This window comes from Rana temporaria, chromosome 4, assembly GCF_905171775.1.
Source record: "Rana temporaria chromosome 4, aRanTem1.1, whole genome shotgun sequence".
Taxonomy (NCBI): domain Eukaryota; kingdom Metazoa; phylum Chordata; class Amphibia; order Anura; family Ranidae; genus Rana; species Rana temporaria.
This window is the reverse complement of record NC_053492.1, coordinates 293008207-293029251: the sequence shown is the minus strand read 5'-3', so window position 1 is coordinate 293029251 and position 21045 is coordinate 293008207. Positions and strand designations below refer to the sequence as shown.

General features: G+C 40.1%; 1 protein-coding gene across 1 annotated transcript; it reads left to right on the top strand.

Annotated features, from left to right (window-relative positions):
* The first annotated feature begins 18255 nt into the window (after positions 1-18255).
* LOC120935725 lies at positions 18256-19879 on the top strand. Its single transcript, XM_040347785.1, has 2 exons — positions 18256-18339; positions 18427-19879. The coding sequence occupies exons 1-2, from the start codon at positions 18299-18301 to the stop codon at positions 19877-19879; spliced, it is 1494 nt and encodes a 497-aa protein (XP_040203719.1). The 5' UTR covers positions 18256-18298.
* Positions 19880-21045: the final 1166 nt, after the last annotated feature.

Below are 21045 nucleotides of genomic sequence, written 5' to 3'. Positions count from 1 at the left end.
AGTTTCGTTTTACAAACCATCACTGCCCTCTATTGGCTCTCTGGCTCTGTACATCAGAGAGACAGGAAGCAACAGGCAAAAACGAAACTAAACTGTAGGTACATTATATGATTGATTTTTATCTATTTTTAATCATTCTTAAAAGGAATCAGTTAACTATTATGTCTCTATACCCTGTAAACAGTCATTTCAGCAAAACATTTTTTCCCCCTTACAACTCCTTTAAGTTCACTCACGATCCCTTTACTTTGCATTCCCTTTTCAATTCCACCTTCCCATTCCCTCCCCCACAGCGCAGCTACCATACTTCACATTATTATCACTTTTTCTGTTAGGATCAGATCCACAGGTGCTGCTGCAGTCCCCCCCCCCCCCTCAGACAGTGCCGGAGTTCTCTATTTCTCTATTTTAAAACTGAGTGTTATAAATAGGGAGAAACACTTTAAGGGATTAGGGAATAGTTTTTCTTCTACAAAAAAAAAAAAAAAAAAAAATAGGAAAAGAAGTTGGTGTATTAAAAATCTGTTTATTGACAATTTTCAAAGTTGTGTTCATAACTGGGACCTTTTTTTTTTTCTTGCTGTAAAGAAAGGATCTGTCTGGATGTGGGGGTTAGTTATTTTCTTATACACATACACAGGTACTATAGTAAAAATCCTAGTAGGCCTGTATTCACACAAGGATTATGACTCTCCAAAGTGTGCTGGAAAGGACTAATCATCTAGTGGCCATTATGCATGAGAACTGAAAGGAAATTGCACCTCCTTCCTGATTTATGTTACAAACAGAGCAAATCGGTTATTATTCATATGAAAGGGATTTATGATTGAAGTCCTCGGAGAACACTAGATCTGTACATTTAAATAAGGGTTACTTATTGAGTGCTGTACTTGGAAGGATGCTAGTAAGACTGTGTATTTGAAAAGCCTATTTATAGTATAAGTTATAGCCAATTATCCTCATTGTGTTTGGCCACAGAAATAAGTGTCACAGACTATTTGGATTTAATCCAAATGGTTGAGCCACCATCACATTTGTTTTTCATAAAAACTAGAGCACATGATGTTAACCTCTTGCCCAAAACTTGTAAAAACTTGGTCTGCAAACCATGAATATAATAAATGATTTAAAAATGTCAAAATCGTATTGCCACATTGAAAGATCCACCAGCCAATAAATGGCAAGCACCGTGTTAAATTAACTATACATATTGGGACAGTACTGGTAAATTAGTCAACAATACAAGAAAATTGTCATAGGGTGTTTAATATTAACTTTTGCATATTAATGAATCGATATGAAGTTTTCACTATAATATTGTGTTTTAAGCGCCACTATTTTCACTATCTGCTTTTGATAGGGGGTTAAAATACTGTTCATATTATCTATATTATTCAAGGTGGCAGCTATACTGCTAAGGTGTATTTATTCCAGGGGTGCAGTGGTGGGACTTTAAGTGTAGGCGTATGTTACTTGCTGACCATCAGCTTTATAATACAAGAAATTGTAATAAAGCCCTATGTATTTGTGTATGTTTTTAAGCTTCCTAATGCTGATGAGCTTCTCTGTCCCTGCTGAAGGTGTGTTCAGGGTGATGTGCAGTGTTAGTTTTCCGCCACATATAGCATTTTGCTTTTGGGCCAAAAAGTTTAATTTTGGTTTCATCTGACCAGAGCTCATTCTTCTACATGTTTACTGTGTCCCCCACATGGCTTCTCGCAAACTGCAAATGGGACATGATGTTCCCAACTTACAAGCCAACCTCAATCCACTTTTTAATTGGGCAACTATGTGGCAAATAAGTTTTATTGTTGATAAATGTAAAGTTATGCACTTGGGGGCTAAGAATGAACATGCATCAGATATATTAGGGGGAGTACAACTGGGGGAATCAATGGCAGAGAAGGATCCAAACCAAGCAAAGTCCTTTCTTGTATTAAAAGAGGTATGGACAGCAGAGAGAGAGAGAGAGAGAGAAAGAGAAAGAGAGAATTTGCCCCTGTACAAATCATTAGTAAGACCTCATCAGGAATATGCAGTTCAGTTTTGGGCACCAGTTCACAAAAATAAATATGAGGGAACTGGAGGATCTCAGCTATGAGGAAAGATTAGAGGAACTGAATGTATTCTCTCTTGAGAAAAATAGATTAAAGGAGATAGGATTAATATGTATAAATACATAAGTGGTTCATATAGTGATCTTGGTGTTGAGTTATTCACTTTAAGGGTTATCACAGGGGGCACTCTTTATGTCTTGAGGAAAAGAGATTCAATCTCAAAATATGGAAAGATTTCTTCACAGTAAGGCTGCTTTCACATTGGGCAGCAGAGGTGCGGTGACGGTAAAGCTGCGCTATTTTTAGCGCTGCTATGCCGTTGTATTTACCGCGATATTCGGGCGCTAGCGGTGAGGTTTTAACCCCCCGCTAGCGGCCGAAAAAGGGTTTATACCGCCCGCATTGCGGGCGGTATTACCGCGGTTTCCTATTGATTTCGATGGGAAGGCGCGGTATAGGAGCGGTAAACACCCCGCTCCTATACCGCTCCAAAGATGCGGCTAGCAGGACTTTTGGAGCGGTCCTGCTACCGCACCGCTTCAGTGTGAAAGCCTTCGAGCTTTCACATTGAAGCCTGCAGGGCATGATTTTTTCATGCAGTATAGCAGCGCTGTACCGCATGAAAAACGCCTCAATGTCAAAGGGGCCTAAGAGCTGTGAAAATGTGGAATAGACTTCCTCAAAAGCTTTTTCTGGCAAACTCAGTAATTGCTTTAAAAATGCCCTGGATTCTTTCCTAAATGTACATAATATAACCGTATACTATCATATATAGGTAAAGTTGATCCGGGGAATATCCGTCTGCCAGGGAATATCGGACTGCCTCAGGAAGGATTTTTTTCCCCTTCTGTAGCAAATTGGTTTATGCTTTTCTGGGGCTCTTTGACTTTCTCTTGATCAGTTGTGGGTATAGGATTGTGTATTTAGAATTGTATGATTTTTTTTGGGGGGGGGGGATTTTTGTTTTTGTTGGTTTACTAGATGGGTTTGTGTCTTTTATCAACCAGACTAACTATGTAACTATATGTGATATGCACTGTGTAGTAGAAGGTGTGGAGAGAGGATTTTTTATTAAACTGTCTGGGAAAGTTCTTCCTTTTAGCAAGAAATTTAGAGGGAGAGCACCTCTGTCTGGATATTTGTCAGCAAGCTGGAGACCATACCAGCAGAGATCCGAGATTGAGACTGGAACTGAGGACACCCAAGGGAAGCACAGCACTATCCACATTACAGCATGCATGGCTGAAGCAGGGAGCTTTTGGGGAGAGACTGAGCCCTTCTTTTACAGCAAGAGGTTACCACAGCATTACTGGTGAGAGGGCTATTCGCCCACTGCTGATTCTGTAAGCAGGGACTAACCAACTGATAGGGATCATTTTGACTCGAACAGCCAACAATTTGGGGTTGTTTGCAGCCAATTTGAAAAGCCGCGGAACACCCTGTAAAAGTCTATGGGAAAATTCTAAAGTGCTAATTTTAAAGGTTAATATGCAAGTTATTGTCCTAAAAAGTGTTTGGGGACCTGTGTCCTGCCCCAGGGGACATGTATCAATGCAAAAAAAGTTTTAAAAAAGTCAGTTTTCGGGAGCAGTGATTTTAATAATGCTTAAAGTGAAACAATAAAAGTGAAATATTCCTTTAAATTTCATACTTTTTCAGAACCAGTGCTAGTGTAAATTTAGAGGGGGTCAGAAAGTTAAGTAACTCTGACCTGGTTAATATGTTCAAATTTTTGAGTCTCTGTCTCAGCTTTGGCTGTGCTGCTGGTTCATGCTGTAGTTTCTGGGGTGCTGATCACACCCCGGGCCAACAGGTGGCACCGTTCACAATTCATTAATAGCGCGAGTAGGGGAACCAAGATTTAAACCAAGATAAAAAAATAAAAAAAACGTGTTGTGTCCCCCCAAATTCCATATCAGGCCCTTCAGGTCTGGTATGGATATTAACGGGAGCCCCGCATAAAAAAAAATTACGTGGGGTTCCCCCAAAAAAACCTTCAGGTCTGGTATGGATTTTAAGGGGAACTCTGTGCCAAAATAAAAAAAAAATGGCATGGGGTCCCACCAAAAATCCATACCAGACCCTTTATGTGAGCACAAGGAAAAGAGCGGGGGACGAGAGAGCACCCCCCTCCTGAACCATACCAGGCCACATGGGGGGGCTTTTTGGGGGAACCCCACGCCATTTTTTTTTTACAATTTGGTGCGGGTTTCCCCTTAAAATTCATACCAGACCTGAAGTGCCTGGTAATGGAATTTTGGGAGGACCCCACACATTTGTTTTTTTTTTTAATTTTGGTTCCCTGCACAAAATTTCATTTTTTAAGGAAAAATTGCCATTTAAAATTACTTACAGCTATTAATGAATTGTCGGGGCCTGGCAATACAGATAAAAGCCATTGAAAAAAAAGGCAGGGGTCCCCCCCAGTCCATTACCAGGCACTGCCAATTCATGAATAGCTGCGAGTAGTTTTAAACAACTGTTTTCCTTTAGAAATTACATTTTGTGCAGGGACAGTTATAAACACGGGACACATGCGCTATTTTACATGCATCCTTTAGACACCCCCTAGGTATGAAATTTTAAGTAATATTTCACTTTTATTGTTTCACTTTAAGCATTATTAAAATCACTGCTCCCGAAAAAACAGCAGTTTTTAAAACCTTTTTTTGCATTGATACATGTCCCCAGGGGCATGTATCAATGCAACACTTTAGGACAATAACTTGCATATTAACCTTTAAAATTTGCACTTTTGATTTCTCATGTTCGAGTCCCATAGACTTTAATGGTGTTCAAATGTTCGTGTGAACTTTTGGTCTGTTCGCATGTTCTGGATGCAAACCGAACCGGGGGGTGTTTGGGTCATTCCTTCCCACTGAGAGCAGGAAACCAAGTGTACCTTATTCAAATAGCACCCATACTGCACTCTATATCACATCTGAACCACATATAATTTACACTTGTACTGTAGCAAGACTATACTATACCTATATTATATTTATACTACAAACAGTTTAACTGGGACTGTCTTTTTAATTGCACCAATGCTCTTAAAAGGTCCCGGTGATAGCTGGCAGAAGAACATATCAAAGGGATTCCCCTCCCATAATAATTATTCAGCAAGCCCCCTTTGTTCCCCTGCCCTCCTCCTTTTCTTTGGACACAGCATACCCAGTCAGCCTACAATGAGCATCACTGCCAAAAATGAGCTCTGGCAGTATAGCCCCAACACTCGATAGTTTAACCACTTCACATCCAGGCCAATTCTGACACTTTTTACTGGTTACATGAATTGAGTAACAGAGGAGGTCTAGGGCTAGAATTATTGCTCTTGCTCAAAAGTTCACGGTGACACCTCACATGTGTGGTTTGAACACCGTTTTCATATGTGTGCGGGCCTTACTTATGCATCTGCTTCTGCATGCAAACACACGGGGACAGGGGCACTTTAAAAAAATATATTCTTAATTATACTTTCTTTTTTTTACTTTGACACTTTAAAAATATAAATACAAATTATCACTTTTATTCCTATTACAAGGAATGTAAACATTCCTTGTAATAGTAATAAGCATGACAGGTCCTCTTTACAGTGATATGTGGGGGTCAATATGATCTATACAACAAATAGCACAACTTTGTGTAACTGTCTGTAAGGTGTATATGAGACTGTTGCAGAATTACCTCAGACAGAATTTTGTCTTAAGTTTTAATAAAATAGAAGTGCATCACTAAAATTTTACAGTTCCAAAAGTGGGATTTTATTCCAAATTGATCATTAAAAGTAGGTATTGCTTAAGAAAAGAAAAGAGAGGGAAGATAAAAAGGAAGTTGAGACAGGATTTTATGTGCAATGCAAAGAGGTAAAATGTCTGGTCACCTGTGGCCAGGTGACAAGTGCACCCCGTTGGGGTCAGGGATGCACCACAGCGTAGTGAACCCTATGGCCAACTGCTGCGATCAGAGAGGAAGCGTGAGCCCAAGATTCCCCAGGGCGCGGAGTCTAAGACCCAGCTTTGTGTTCACCAGAGCCTCTGGTGGTGAGGATGGCCTTCGCCGCAGCTGGATCCAGGTCACGGCCCCTGGGGTCCCCAAGGTCACGCTCCAAAGGGAGAGAGGGAAAGCAGCAAACAGGACAAGCGATAGTGATGGGTAAGCCGAAGTCGGGGCAAGTGGCAGACAAGGGTAAACAAGGAACAGGCCAAGGGTCAGGGAAACAGGCAAACAGGAGAAGTCAGAGACGAGCCAAGGTCGGTACACAGGAAGGTAAACGTAACACACTGCAGACAGGAACAAGCTACAAACAAAGGTTGAACAGCACTGCAGACCTGTAGTGAAACAGTTAATATAAACTTCCTGGAATGGCCTGGGTGGGGGCATACAGGGAGGAAGGTGATAAAAGACAACCAGAAAGAGGGTCAGGCCTCTAATGGACACATGAGACAGGTAAGCTGCCAGACTTTATTGTATAACCATGACATAAAAAAATTGTTTTATTCAAATATTGGCTTATAATAAAGAAGAACAAAATACTTAATAGTTGTCACAAGTAAACCAAAATTGGTATACAGAAAGGCAACAGCAATTAGAGACAAGGTAGTAAAAATTGCTATACATCCCCTAATAAAAAAAATATATACTTTTAGAAGGAGAAAAACGTTTGTAACAGTGGTTACGCTCAAAGAATGAGGATTATTGGGTTAAATATGATATATACTGTATACTGCAGTGCCCTTGTGGCTTGCAGTATAAAGGCCATAATAAAGTATGGTTGAACAAAAAGATGGCAGGACATATTCATAACATAAACATAAAAGAGATTCTACATATACCCGTATATATAAATAGAAGGATCTCTGTAAAGGGACTTATTAGGGAAATTTAAAGTAACCAATGTTTATTGTACATCCTACAAAAAATCATCCTGTAAAACATATAAATGAACCATCATCAAGTGGTTATTGTCATCAATAGCAAAATAAATTGCCTCCAACAATGCCCAGCTAATGGAAAACTATAAGCACTTATTTATAGGTCAAACAGAAGCATAACTGCCCTTCATGTATCTGTTGAAACCTAGAAATATAGGGCCAGATTCACGTAGCCCGGGCGCAGCGTAACGTAACCGATTTAGGTTACACCGCCTCAAATTTTCTGTCTAAGTGTCCGATCCACAAAGCACTTACCTGGAAATTTGCGGCGGTGTATCCTAAATCCGTCCGGCGCAAGGTGGGCCAAAATTAGGCACGCTCCCGCGGCGGACGTACTGCGCATGCTCCCGATGCAAATTTCCCAACGTGCTTTGCGCAAAATTACGACGTGCCGACGTTTTGTGAATCGCGACGTGAAAAAAAGACTTGCGCCGGGAAAGACGGGTATACTTTTACATGGTGTAGTAATTTTACACTTTGTAAAAGGTGCCCTGTCTTTGCGACGGCAAGCTAACACTTGCGGCGACGTAACGACGGGAAAAAGTTTAGTGGATCGCCGTAACTGCTAATTTGCATACCCGACGCTGGTTTACGACGCGAACTCCCCCCAGCGGCGGCCACGGTACTGCATCCTAAGATCCGACAGTTTAAAACTATTACACCTGTCGGATCTTAGGGATATCTATGCGTAACTGATTCTATGAAACAGTCGCATAGATAGAAACAGGGATACGACGGCGTATCAGCAGATACGCCGTCGTATCCCTTTTGTGAATCTGGCCCATAGAGGCAAGGCTTATGCAGTCTCAGTGGGTTTCAAGGAACATGTGGATTCTAGGTTATTACAGTACTGGGAATTGATGAAATTACTAGCCATTGGAGAATAAGTAATTTAATTAGATTGTTGTCAAAAGAAACTGATTTTTGAGACTGCCTGCATCAAGATGGGTTAAATATTGAACACAATATTGTTTTATTAGTGATAAGTAAATACAGTATACTGTATGTTGATATTATACATCCTCTTTCTTGTATCTTCTTCTTCTTGTATCTTCTTCTTCTTGTATCTTCTTCTTCTTGTATCTTCTTCTTCTTCTTGTATCTTCTTCTTGTATCTTCTTGTATCTTCTTCTTCTTGTATCTTCTTCTTCTTGTATCTTCTTCTTCTTGTATCTTCTTCTTGTATCTTCTTCTTCTTGTATCTTCTTGTATCTTCTTCTTCTTGTATCTTCTTCTTCTTGTATCTTCTTCTTCTTGTATCTTCTTGTATCTTCTTCTTCTTGTATCTTCTTCTTCTTGTATCTTCTTGTATCTTCTTCTTCTTGTATCTTCTTGTATCTTCTTCTTCTTGTATCTTCTTCTTCTTGTATCTTCTTCTTCTTGTATCTTCGTCTTCTTGTATCTTCTTCTTCTTGTATCTTCTTCTTCTTGTATCTTCTTCTTGTATCTTCTTCTTCTTCTTGTATCTTCTTCTTCTTCTTGTATCTTCTTCTCCTTCTTGTATCTTCTTCTTCTTCTTGTATCTTCTTCTTGTATCTTCTTCTTCTTGTATCTTCTTCTCCTTCTTGTATCTTCTTCTCCTTCTTGTATCTTCTTCTTCTTCTTGTATCTTCTTCTTCTTCTTGTATCTTCTTCTTGTATCTTCTTCTTCTTCTTGTATCTTCTTCTTGTATCTTCTTCTTCTTCTTGTATCTTCTTCTTGTATCTTCTTCTTCTTGTATCTTCTTCTTGTATCTTCTTGTATCTTCTTCTTGTATCTTCTTCTTCTTGTATCTTCTTCTTCTTCTTGTATCTTCTTCTTCTTGTATCTTCTTCTTCTTCTTGTATCTTCTTCTTCTTCTTGTATCTTCTTCTTCTTCTTGTATCTTCTTCTTCTTCTTGTATCTTCTTCTTCTTCTTGTATCTTCTTCTTCTTGTATCTTCTTCTTCTTGTATCTTCTTCTTCTTGTATCTTCTTCTTCTTGTATCTTCTTCTTCTTCTTGTATCTTCTTCTTGTATCTTCTTCTTCTTGTATCTTCTTCTTCTTGTATCTTCTTGTATCTTCTTCTTGTATCTTCTTCTTCTTGTATCTTCTTCTTCTTGTATCTTCTTCTTCTTCTTGTATCTTCTTCTTCTTGTATCTTCTTCTTCTTGTATCTTCTTCTTCTTCTTGTATCTTCTTCTTGTATCTTCTTCTTCTTCTTGTATCTTCTTCTTGTATCTTCTTCTTCTTCTTGTATCTTCTTCTTGTATCTTCTTCTTCTTCTTGTATCTTCTTCTTGTATCTTCTTCTTCTTCTTGTATCTTCTTCTTCTTCTTGTATCTTCTTCTTCTTGTATCTTCTTCTTCTTCTTCTTGTATCTTCTTCTTCTTCTTCTTGTATCTTCTTCTTGTATCTTCTTCTTCTTCTTCTTGTATCTTCTTCTTGTATCTTCTTCTTCTTCTTGTATCTTCTTCTTGTATCTTCTTCTTCTTCTTGTATCTTCTTCTTGTATCTTCTTCTTCTTGTATCTTCTTCTTCTTGTATCTTCTTGTATCTTCTTCTTGTATCTTCTTCTTCTTGTATCTTCTTCTTCTTGTATCTTCTTCTTCTTCTTGTATCTTCTTCTTCTTGTATCTTCTTCTTCTTCTTGTATCTTCTTCTTCTTGTATCTTCTTCTTGTATCTTCTTCTTCTTGTATCTTCTTGTATCTTCTTCTTCTTGTATCTTCTTCTTCTTGTATCTTCTTCTTCTTGTATCTTCTTGTATCTTCTTCTTCTTGTATCTTCTTCTTCTTGTATCTTCTTGTATCTTCTTCTTCTTGTATCTTCTTGTATCTTCTTCTTCTTGTATCTTCTTCTTCTTGTATCTTCTTCTTCTTGTATCTTCGTCTTCTTGTATCTTCTTCTTCTTGTATCTTCTTCTTCTTGTATCTTCTTCTTGTATCTTCTTCTTCTTCTTGTATCTTCTTCTTCTTCTTGTATCTTCTTCTCCTTCTTGTATCTTCTTCTTCTTCTTGTATCTTCTTCTTGTATCTTCTTCTTCTTGTATCTTCTTCTCCTTCTTGTATCTTCTTCTCCTTCTTGTATCTTCTTCTTCTTCTTGTATCTTCTTCTTCTTCTTGTATCTTCTTCTTGTATCTTCTTCTTCTTCTTGTATCTTCTTCTTGTATCTTCTTCTTCTTCTTGTATCTTCTTCTTGTATCTTCTTCTTCTTGTATCTTCTTCTTGTATCTTCTTGTATCTTCTTCTTGTATCTTCTTCTTCTTGTATCTTCTTCTTCTTCTTGTATCTTCTTCTTCTTGTATCTTCTTCTTCTTCTTGTATCTTCTTCTTCTTCTTGTATCTTCTTCTTCTTCTTGTATCTTCTTCTTCTTCTTGTATCTTCTTCTTCTTCTTCTTGTATCTTCTTCTTCTTGTATCTTCTTCTTCTTGTATCTTCTTCTTCTTGTATCTTCTTCTTCTTGTATCTTCTTCTTCTTCTTGTATCTTCTTCTTGTATCTTCTTCTTCTTGTATCTTCTTCTTCTTGTATCTTCTTGTATCTTCTTCTTGTATCTTCTTCTTCTTGTATCTTCTTCTTCTTGTATCTTCTTCTTCTTCTTGTATCTTCTTCTTCTTGTATCTTCTTCTTCTTGTATCTTCTTCTTCTTCTTGTATCTTCTTCTTGTATCTTCTTCTTCTTCTTGTATCTTCTTCTTGTATCTTCTTCTTCTTCTTGTATCTTCTTCTTGTATCTTCTTCTTCTTCTTGTATCTTCTTCTTGTATCTTCTTCTTCTTCTTGTATCTTCTTCTTCTTCTTGTATCTTCTTCTTCTTGTATCTTCTTCTTCTTCTTCTTGTATCTTCTTCTTCTTCTTCTTGTATCTTCTTCTTGTATCTTCTTCTTCTTCTTCTTGTATCTTCTTCTTGTATCTTCTTCTTCTTCTTGTATCTTCTTCTTGTATCTTCTTCTTCTTCTTGTATCTTCTTCTTGTATCTTCTTCTTCTTGTATCTTCTTCTTCTTGTATCTTCTTGTATCTTCTTCTTGTATCTTCTTCTTCTTGTATCTTCTTCTTCTTGTATCTTCTTCTTCTTCTTGTATCTTCTTCTTCTTGTATCTTCTTCTTCTTCTTGTATCTTCTTCTTCTTCTTGTATCTTCTTCTTCTTCTTGTATCTTCTTCTTCTTCTTGTATCTTCTTCTTCTTGTATCTTCTTCTTCTTGTATCTTCTTCTTCTTGTATCTTCTTGTATCTTCTTCTTGTATCTTCTTCTTCTTGTATCTTCTTCTTCTTGTATCTTCTTCTTCTTGTATCTTCTTCTTCTTGTATCTTCTTGTATCTTCTTCTTCTTGTATCTTCTTCTTCTTGTATCTTCTTCTTCTTGTATCTTCTTCTTCTTCTTGTATCTTCTTCTTCTTCTTGTATCTTCTTCTTCTTGTATCTTCTTCTTCTTCTTGTATCTTCTTCTTCTTCTTCTTGTATCTTCTTCTTGTATCTTCTTCTTCTTCTTGTATCTTCTTCTTGTATCTTCTTCTTCTTCTTGTATCTTCTTCTTGTATCTTCTTCTTCTTCTTGTATCTTCTTCTTGTATCTTCTTCTTCTTCTTGTATCTTCTTCTTGTATCTTCTTCTTCTTGTATCTTCTTCTTCTTGTATCTTCTTGTATCTTCTTCTTGTATCTTCTTCTTCTTGTATCTTCTTCTTCTTGTATCTTCTTCTTCTTCTTGTATCTTCTTCTTCTTGTATCTTCTTCTTCTTCTTGTATCTTCTTCTTCTTCTTCTTGTATCTTCTTCTTCTTCTTGTATCTTCTTCTTCTTCTTGTATCTTCTTCTTCTTGTATCTTCTTCTTCTTCTTGTATCTTCTTCTTGTATCTTCTTCTTCTTGTATCTTCTTCTTGTATCTTCTTCTTCTTGTATCTTCTTCTTCTTGTATCTTCTTCTTCTTGTATCTTCTTCTTCTTGTATCTTCTTGTATCTTCTTCTTGTATCTTCTTCTTCTTGTATCTTCTTCTTCTTGTATCTTCTTCTTCTTGTATCTTCTTCTTCTTCTTGTATCTTCTTCTTCTTCTTGTATCTTCTTCTTCTTCTTGTATCTTCTTCTTCTTCTTCTTGTATCTTCTTCTTCTTCTTCTTGTATCTTCTTCTTCTTCTTCTTGTATCTTCTTCTTCTTCTTCTTCTTGTATCTTCTTCTTCTTCTTGTATCTTCTTCTTCTTCTTCTTGTATCTTCTTCTTCTTCTTCTTCTTGTATCTTCTTCTTGTATCTTCTTCTTCTTCTTCTTCTTCTTCTTCTTCTTCTTCTTCTTCTTCTTCTTCCACCTGTGAGCTATGGTTATATGTATGCTTAAATATATTTTGTGTTTTGGCTTTGCATCTTTACGTCAACCACTTCGAGTACGGACACTTTTAACACTTTTTAGCGCTACCACACTTCAAATGACAATTGCTCAGTCATGCAATACTGTACCCAAATGAATTTTTTATCATTTGTTTTAGACAGATAGAGTTTTCTTTTGATCATATGTAATCACCACTGGGTTGTTATTTTTTGCTACATAAACAAAAAATACTGAATTCTTAGTTTTGGTTGCAAATAAATAATCTTTATTAATACATTTAAGCCAAAATTTAAGCCAAAAGATACTTCTTGTATCTTCTTCTTCTTGTATCTTCTTGTATCTTCTTCTTGTATCTTCTTCTTCTTGTATCTTCTTCTTCTTGTATCTTCTTCTTCTTCTTGTATCTTCTTCTTCTTGTATCTTCTTCTTCTTCTTGTATCTTCTTCTTCTTCTTGTATCTTCTTCTTCTTCTTGTATCTTCTTCTTCTTCTTGTATCTTCTTCTTCTTGTATCTTCTTCTTCTTGTATCTTCTTGTATCTTCTTCTTGTAGCTTCTTCTTCTTGTATCTTCTTCTTCTTGTATCTTCTTCTTCTTGTATCTTCTTCTTCTTGTATCTTCTTCTTCTTGTATCTTCTTGTATCTTCTTCTTCTTGTATCTTCTTCTTCTTGTATCTTCTTCTTCTTGTATCTTCTTCTTCTTCTTGTATCTTCTTCTTCTTCTTCTTGTATCTTCTTCTTCTTCTTGTATCTTCTTCTTCTTCTTGTATCTTCTTCTTCTTCTTCTTCTTCTTCTTGTATCTTCTTCTTGTATCTTTTTCTTCTTCTTGTATCTTCTTCTTGTATCTTCTTCTTCTTCTTGTATCTTCTTCTTGTATCTTCTTCTTCTTCTTGTATCTTCTTCTTGTATCTTCTTCTTCTTCTTGTATCTTCTTCTTGTATCTTCTTCTTCTTGTATCTTCTTCTTCTTGTATCTTCTTGTATCTTCTTCTTGTATCTTCTTCTTCTTGTATCTTCTTCTTCTTGTATCTTCTTCTTCTTGTATCTTCTTCTTCTTCTTGTATCTTCTTCTTCTTGTATCTTCTTCTTCTTCTTGTATCTTCTTCTTCTTCTTGTATCTTCTTCTTCTTCTTGTATCTTCTTCTTCTTCTTGTATCTTCTTCTTCTTCTTGTATCTTCTTCTTCTTGTATCTTCTTCTTCTTGTATCTTCTTCTTCTTGTATCTTCTTGTATCTTCTTCTTGTATCTTCTTCTTCTTGTATCTTCTTCTTCTTCTTGTATCTTCTTGTATCTTCTTCTTCTTGTATCTTCTTGTATCTTCTTCTTGTATCTTCTTCTTCTTGTATCTTCTTCTTGTATCTTCTTCTTCTTGTATCTTCTTCTTCTTGTATCTTCTTCTTCTTCTTGTATCTTCTTCTTCTTCTTGTATCTTCTTCTTCTTCTTCTTCTTGTATCTTCTTCTTCTTCTTCTTGTATCTTCTTCTTCTTCTTGTATCTTCTTCTTCTTGTATCTTCTTCTTCTTCTTGTATCTTCTTCTTCTTCTTCTTCTTGTATCTTCTTCTTGTATCTTCTTCTTCTTCTTCTTGTATCTTCTTCTTCTTCTTCTTCTTGTATCTTCTTCTTGTATCTTCTTCTTCTTCTTCTTCTTCTTCTTCTTCTTCTTCTTCTTCTTCTTCTTCTTCCACCTGTGAGCTATGGTTATATGTATGCTTAAATATATTTTGTGTTTTGGCTTTGCATCTTTACGTCAACCACTTCGAGTACGGACACTTTTAACACTTTTTAGCGCTACCACACTTCAAATGACAATTGCTCAGTCATGCAATACTGTACCCAAATGAATTTTTTATCATTTGTTTTAGACAGATAGAGTTTTCTTTTGATCATATGTAATCACCACTGGGTTGTTATTTTTTGCTACATAAACAAAAAATACTGAATTCTTAGTTTTGGTTGCAAATAAATAATCTTTATTAATACATTTAAGCCAAAATTTATTCTGCTACATTTTTAAGGTAAAAATAACCCAACTCAGCATATATTTTTTAGTCTGTGTGAAAGTTATGTAAAAGCGGAGGTCCGGTGAAAAAAAAAAAAATTAAAAGTCAGCAGCTACTAACACTGTAGCTGCTGACTTTTAATAAGGACACTACCTGTCCTAGTCGCCAGCGATGTCGGCCCCCGCTGAGGCCGATCCTCAATCCTGGCAGCTCCAGGCACTGCCATCCACAGTAAGGGAAACAGGCAGTGAAGCTGTGCGGCTTCACTGCCCGTTTCCTACTGCGCATGCGCGAGCACCGTGGCGCTTTGTGAATGGGCCGGCTGCTTTCTGGGATACACACAGTTCCCAGAATGCAGCGCGCCCCATTCACAAGAAGAAACAGAGTGTAGGATGAGGAAGATGATCCACCGTGGAGGATGAACAGGCAGATTCAGGAGTTCCGCATAGCAACAGCTTTTTCGGGTAAGTAAAAAACATTTTATTTTTTTAGATTTTTGGATTAAAAAAAAAAATTTGGGGTGGAACTCCACTTTATGTTCAGTCTACAAGCTATGGTATATACAGTATATTTGAAAACTGATCATTTCTGATGTACTGACTGCTTATCTCATTTCTTGAGGCCTTAAAATGCCAGGACAGCACTAATACTCAGCCCCCCCTCCACCCCAAAAAAAAAGAAAACCCTTTTTGGAAAACCATCAATCCAAGGTATTTAGTAAGGCATGATTTGTTTTTGGAAGTTGTAATTCTATTGTCACTAATGGAAAATTAAGAAATGAAAAACCTTTTTTATCACAAAGTTGTAATTATTTCTCACACAGAGTATAGGCATACTAATAATAATAATTGCACTCCAAAACACATTTTTTCTATGCCTCCTGAGTATGGGGATACCAGGTCACATTTGTGGAGGCTCTGGAGCACTAGGACAGTGGGAGAACCCACAAAATGACCACCACAAGGCATAATAAGTCTTCTGAAGACTTCATTTTTTTTGCTCTAAATTTTTGGATTTTTTTTTTTTTTTTTAAATTTGAGAATGTTTATTTTTAATTTTGTTTACATGTTCACCTTCCCATATACATTAAATATTTAGCTGCATATTTGTAACATCTGCAAAAAAGGGGTTTTGCAATAAAGCACTGCTGTCATTTCATCTTTTTCGGTCTTTCTCAGGATTGCCCAATAAAGATTATTCCCAATAGATTAAGAGGTCCAACGCCACCAGGCCACTTTCATTCTATCCCACACGGCAGTCATGGAGTCAAAAGCAGGACGGACATCCAAGATCGAAAACTGATAGTTTTTATCCACTTCTCCTCCGTCATAGTAGTCAATAACATAGCGGACATCCTGCCCACAACGATCTACGATCCAGTCATGGCGATCAAAGGGAAGCTCGTAACCCATCCATGATCGGATTCGTGCTCTGGGTGAATACTCCTTTGCTTTACCTCCAAAGCGAACTAGAGTGGGGCCACAAGGACATTCTCTAGGTGGATTATTCCTCCAAAACCAAGAAATGAACAAAGACTGCTGATCACGGAGTTCTCAGTCTTCGCTGAGCAGAGAGCTGGTCACTGTGTCAACTGCTCTCTGCTCTGCCCCTCCAGCGCAAAATTTTTGGAAAATTTTGAATGAAAATATTTGTATTTAATTTTTTTTACAAAAGTTGTTAATTTAATAGGATATTTCTAAGGCCCTGTATACACGACCGGATCGATCCGCTGAAACTGGTCCGCCAGACCAGTTCCAGCGGACAGATCCGGTCGTGTGTAGGCCCGAGCGGACAATTGTCCGGCGGATCGGACAGTTTCAAGCGGATAAAAATTTCTTAGCATGCTAAGAAATCTATCCGCTGGAAACCTGTCCGTCGGACGTGTTTGGTCATCTGTACAGACTCACCGGACACGTCCGACCGACCGCCATCCCTCGAATGCGTCGTACTGATTTGACGCATGCGTGGAAGCTTTGAACTTCCAGGGCCGCCCATGTCGCTGCGTCATCGTCGCGGCGACGGCGCGGCCACGCCCCGCGTATTGTTTACGCGCGGATTTCTGTCTGATGGTGTGTACAACCATCAGACAGAAATCTCCGGGCGGACATGTCCGCTGAAAACGGTCCGGCGGACCGTTTTCAGCGGATTATCCATCCGTGTGTACGGGGCCTCACACACAGCATACTAATACACAGCACACAATACTTACAATTACACCCCAAAACACATTTTACTATGCCTCCTAAATATGGAGATACAACATGTGTGAGATTTTTTTTCATGGCCTAGATGTATAGTGGGTCCCTAAATCCAAAGAGCACCCTTAAGCCCTGTACACACGATCGGTCCATCCGATGAAAACGGTCTGATGGACCGTTTTCATCGGTTAAGCGATAAAGCTGACTGATGGTAAGTCGTGCCTACACACCATTGGTTAAAAAACGATCGTGTCAGAACGCGGTGACGTAAAACACAACGACGTGCTGAAAAAAACGAAGTTCAATGCTTCCAAGCATGCGTCGACTTGATTCTGAGCATGCGTGGAATTTTAACCAATGGTCATGCATACAAACGATCGTTTTTTTTTTTTCTATCGGTTAGGTATCCATCGGTTAAATTTAAAACAAGATTGCTTTTTTTTAACCTATGGATAAATAACCGATGGGGCCCACACACGATCGGTTTGGACCAATGAAAACGGTCCATCAGACCGTTCTCATCGGTTTAACCGATCGTGTGTACGTGGCCTTAGGCTTTCAAAGAGCATGCATAAAGTATGCATAAATTACGCATCTAATTTCCTCACTACCTATCAATTTTTGGAGGTCCTGGAGCACCAGGTCAGTGAAAACCTCCACAAAATGACTATATTTTGGAAAGCAAATACCTCAAGATATTTTCTGAAAGGCATAACAAGTCTTTCCTGGTGCCTCCATGGCAGCATACTAGTGATAGAGCTCCGCCTCGACTCCTCCCTCAGGACTAGTGAATAGAATAAATTAAAGGCATAGCCCCTCCCCCAACATTCTCCTTTTTTTCCTCCATACCTTCTTGTACTGGTGAAGAGTAGAAGTATGTCCATACCTCTGCAGTCGGCAGCGTCCGCCGGGTTTAGCCTTTCCCGAGCGCAGTCCCTGTTCTTGGGCCGCTAATAGCGCTAATAAGCTGGGAGACCCCTCTGTGGATCTGTTGGGGTCGCATCGCAGAGTTTCCTCATAGGAACGCAAACTGCCAGGAGCACCTATAAAATGACACGGAAGCTGTGGAAGGATCGGCTCCACTACCCCAGGGCTTTGCTTTCCTTTTCTGTTTTCCTTATGCTGTGCTGTATATATGTTTTTTTCTTTCAAACTGTAATGCTGTGCAAAAAAAAAAAAAAAAAACCTTAAATCTTCTGTGGGTGCCCTGTCGCCCTGACACTCTGGGCTGACCTGTATCAGGTGTCTCTGGATGCAGCTGATCCCTTGCTATGGCGGGGGGGGGGGCCGTGCTGGTCGGCGCCCACACTACCAGTGCATTGCCACTTACAGTTTCTGGGGATCCCGGCGCCCTGACGCAGTACTTCCTGTGTCACGGGCGCCGGCGCTTCTGCGCATGCGCGGCGCGTGCGCGGCGCATGCGCGGTGACGTCACGGGACGCGGCGGCCATTTTGGATTCTGGAAACAGGGCTTTTTTGCCCTTGTTTCCAGTCTTTTGGCTGGGGGCGGATCCTGGGGGAAGATTCCCTCAGGAGAGTTTAAATAGAGACCTAGAACAGGGCTTGACTGTTGCTGCAGTGACAGATCTAAGCCCTGCTAGGTTTTCAGCCCCAGAGATTGTTGGTAAGAAGCAAGGAGATGGGGGAAAAGTGCGGACATAGCAGCACCTGTCTGAAGGTTGCAGACAGGTGCTTGCTTGTCCGTTATTCAATGTCGCAAATATTATTATTATTATTATTATTAATTATTTATTTATTATCTATTTATTTATTTATTTTTTGCGGCCTCTCTACAATTTTTGCAGCCGATCCTTCCGCCCAAGCTCTAACAATGAGTCATTCACCGCGTAACAAAGATCCTCACACCATTAGGTATGGACCAACGATACGTGAGTATTTAAAAAAAAAAAAAAAAAAGTGCCCTCACTGTTTTTCTAACGTGAGTTCCTTACATCGTAGCCCTGCCCACTCCAAGAGGACCAGAAAGTCATCAAGATCTCGTGATAATGACAGCCCAGTCCGCAGATCGGATTCCTCGCGACACCGGTCCCACTCATCAAGGCGAAGATCCCGATCTCCACGCCATAGATCTCAGAGGTCAAGATCCAGGGGTCATGATCACTCTCCATCTTCAAGAAGTCAAAGAAGGAAGAAGTGTTGGACATGCGGGGCTACGCCACTACCCGACAAGGTAGTTTGTAAGGACTGCTTTACGGACTATGCGTCCAGCCGCGAGCAGGAAAATCGGCAGGCAGTAGAACTGCTGGACAAAGCTATGAGAGACTCCTTCTCCAAGCTCTTGGCTGCTGTCCCTGTTCAGCCGACCTCGCAGGTACCACAGACTCAGAATGTGGAACCCAGTCTCCCGGGGCCCTCAACAGTCGGGCAACCTGTACTACCGACTGATCGGTCAGGCAGAGACTCCTCACCCGGAGATGACTCGGAGTATTCAGCAGAGGAATCAGAATCCTCAGGGTTCAGCTTTTCCCTGGTAAGCCCGTTTATCCAGGCAGTTAAGTCAGCAATCTCCTGGAAAGAGGATGATCCCCCTCAAGAGGCGACAAGCTATTTTCCCTTTCTCAAAAGGAAGCAGATTCTGTTCCCGTTAATGGGGGAGATAAGCCAGATCATTCTCAATGAATGGGCAAAGCCTGATAAAAAGTTCTCTTTGACCCGACTCAACAAGTTGTATCCCTTACCAGAATCTGGAACACAGGCACTAAACTCTATGCCTGTGGTGGATGCATCAGTAGTACGCCTTGCCAAAAACGTGACCTTACCAATGGAGGATTCCACCTCCTTCAAGGATCCCATAGACAGGCGTATTGACCTAGAACTAAAGAGGAGCTACTTGGCGGCAGGAGCAGCCTGTAAACCGGCCATCGCCCTCACGTCAGTCTCTAATGCCATTAGGTCATGGACAGATAACATTGAGACTGCTCTGCGTCAAAACGTCCCAACAGAAGACGTAATAAAAGCCTTAGAGGAACTCAGGCTATCAGCAGACTTTGTCGGAGTCGCTGCCATTGATACCATCAGATGCTCGGCGAGATCTATGTTACACTCTGTGATGGCAAAAAGGGCCTTGTGGCTGAAACCCTGGTCAGCTGACCTTTCATCCAAACAGAGCTGGTGCAAAATTCCCTTTGATGGGAAGGCGCTTTTCGGAGATAAGATGGATAACGCAATCTCTAGGCTGTCAGGAGGAAAGTCTGGTATGCTCCCACAAGACAGGAGAACACGAAGATTCAGAGGTGGTCCCTCTAGGTTCCGCCGCTCAGATTCAAGAGACTTCAGAAATTCGGGTCAATTCAGAGACAACAGAAGACCTTGGAGAGGCACTCAGCAATCCTTCTTGAACAGAAAGATGAAAGCCCCTCCGGCTCCTCAGGAGAAAAAGCAGTCCTTTTGACGCCAAGCCAACCCTGACACTCCCGGTGGGAGCCAGGCTAAAACATTTCATCTCAGCCTGGGCCACCCATTGCCAAGACCCCTGGGTTCTGTCCACTATCCAACGGGGGCACTCTTGGAAGTTTTTTCAAACTCCACCTCGGAACTCGTTCAAGAGATCGGAAATTCCATCTTCTCCCCTGAAAGCTCAAGCTCTAAAAGACTTTTTAGTGTCACTCCAGCATCAGGAAGCAGCCATTCCTGTGCCCTTGGCAGAGCAATTCACAGGTTTTTACTCTACCTTGTTCCTCGTCCCCAAGAGGACAGGTGGATGGAGACCTGTGATAGACCTGAAGAGACTCAACCGGTATATTCACACCGAGAGCTTCAAGATGGAATCCTTGCAGACAATAATCCAGGCAGTTCAGCCGTTGGATTGGATGATCTCTGTCGACCTCCAGGACGCATACCTGCATGTTCCAATCCAGCCGAAAGTCCAGAAATACCTGAGATTTGCAGTAGGTCATACTCATCTTCAATTCCAAGCTCTACCCTTTGGACTGTGCACCTCTCCCAGGGTATTCTCCAAAATCCTATTGTCTGCCCTAGCCCCCCTGAGGGAGAAGGGCTTAAGGGTGTACCATTATCTAGACGACATCCTACTCCTTGCAAGCAGCCCAGAGCAACTGATGTGCCATCGAACCATTCTGCTCCAAACTCTAAGGGAGTTAGGGTGGTTAGTCAATCTAGGCAAGAGCCAACTCACACCGACTCAACAGATGGTCTACTTGGGCGCAGCATTCAACACCCTGAGGGGTACAGTGTCGTTGCCACCGCCAAAGAGGGAGACTATCATTCAGAAAGTGATCAAAACCATCCAGAGTACGGTTTTAACGGCCTCACAATGCCTGAGCCTCATTGGCAGTATGTCGGCCTGCATCCCCATGGTCCCTTGGACCCATTGGCACCTGAGATTCTTTCAGACTGGTTTCTTGGCGCAGTGGAGGAAACGTCGACTGTCCCAGACGATCCTGATCACGGGACTGATGCGAAAGAGTCTTCAATGGTGGACAGAACCAGAGAACCTCTCCAGACCCCGTCACTTGGGGTCCCTACATTGGACCACAATTACGTCCGATGCGAGCGGACAGGGCTGGGCAGCCCATTGCGGGGAATCCAAGGTACAGG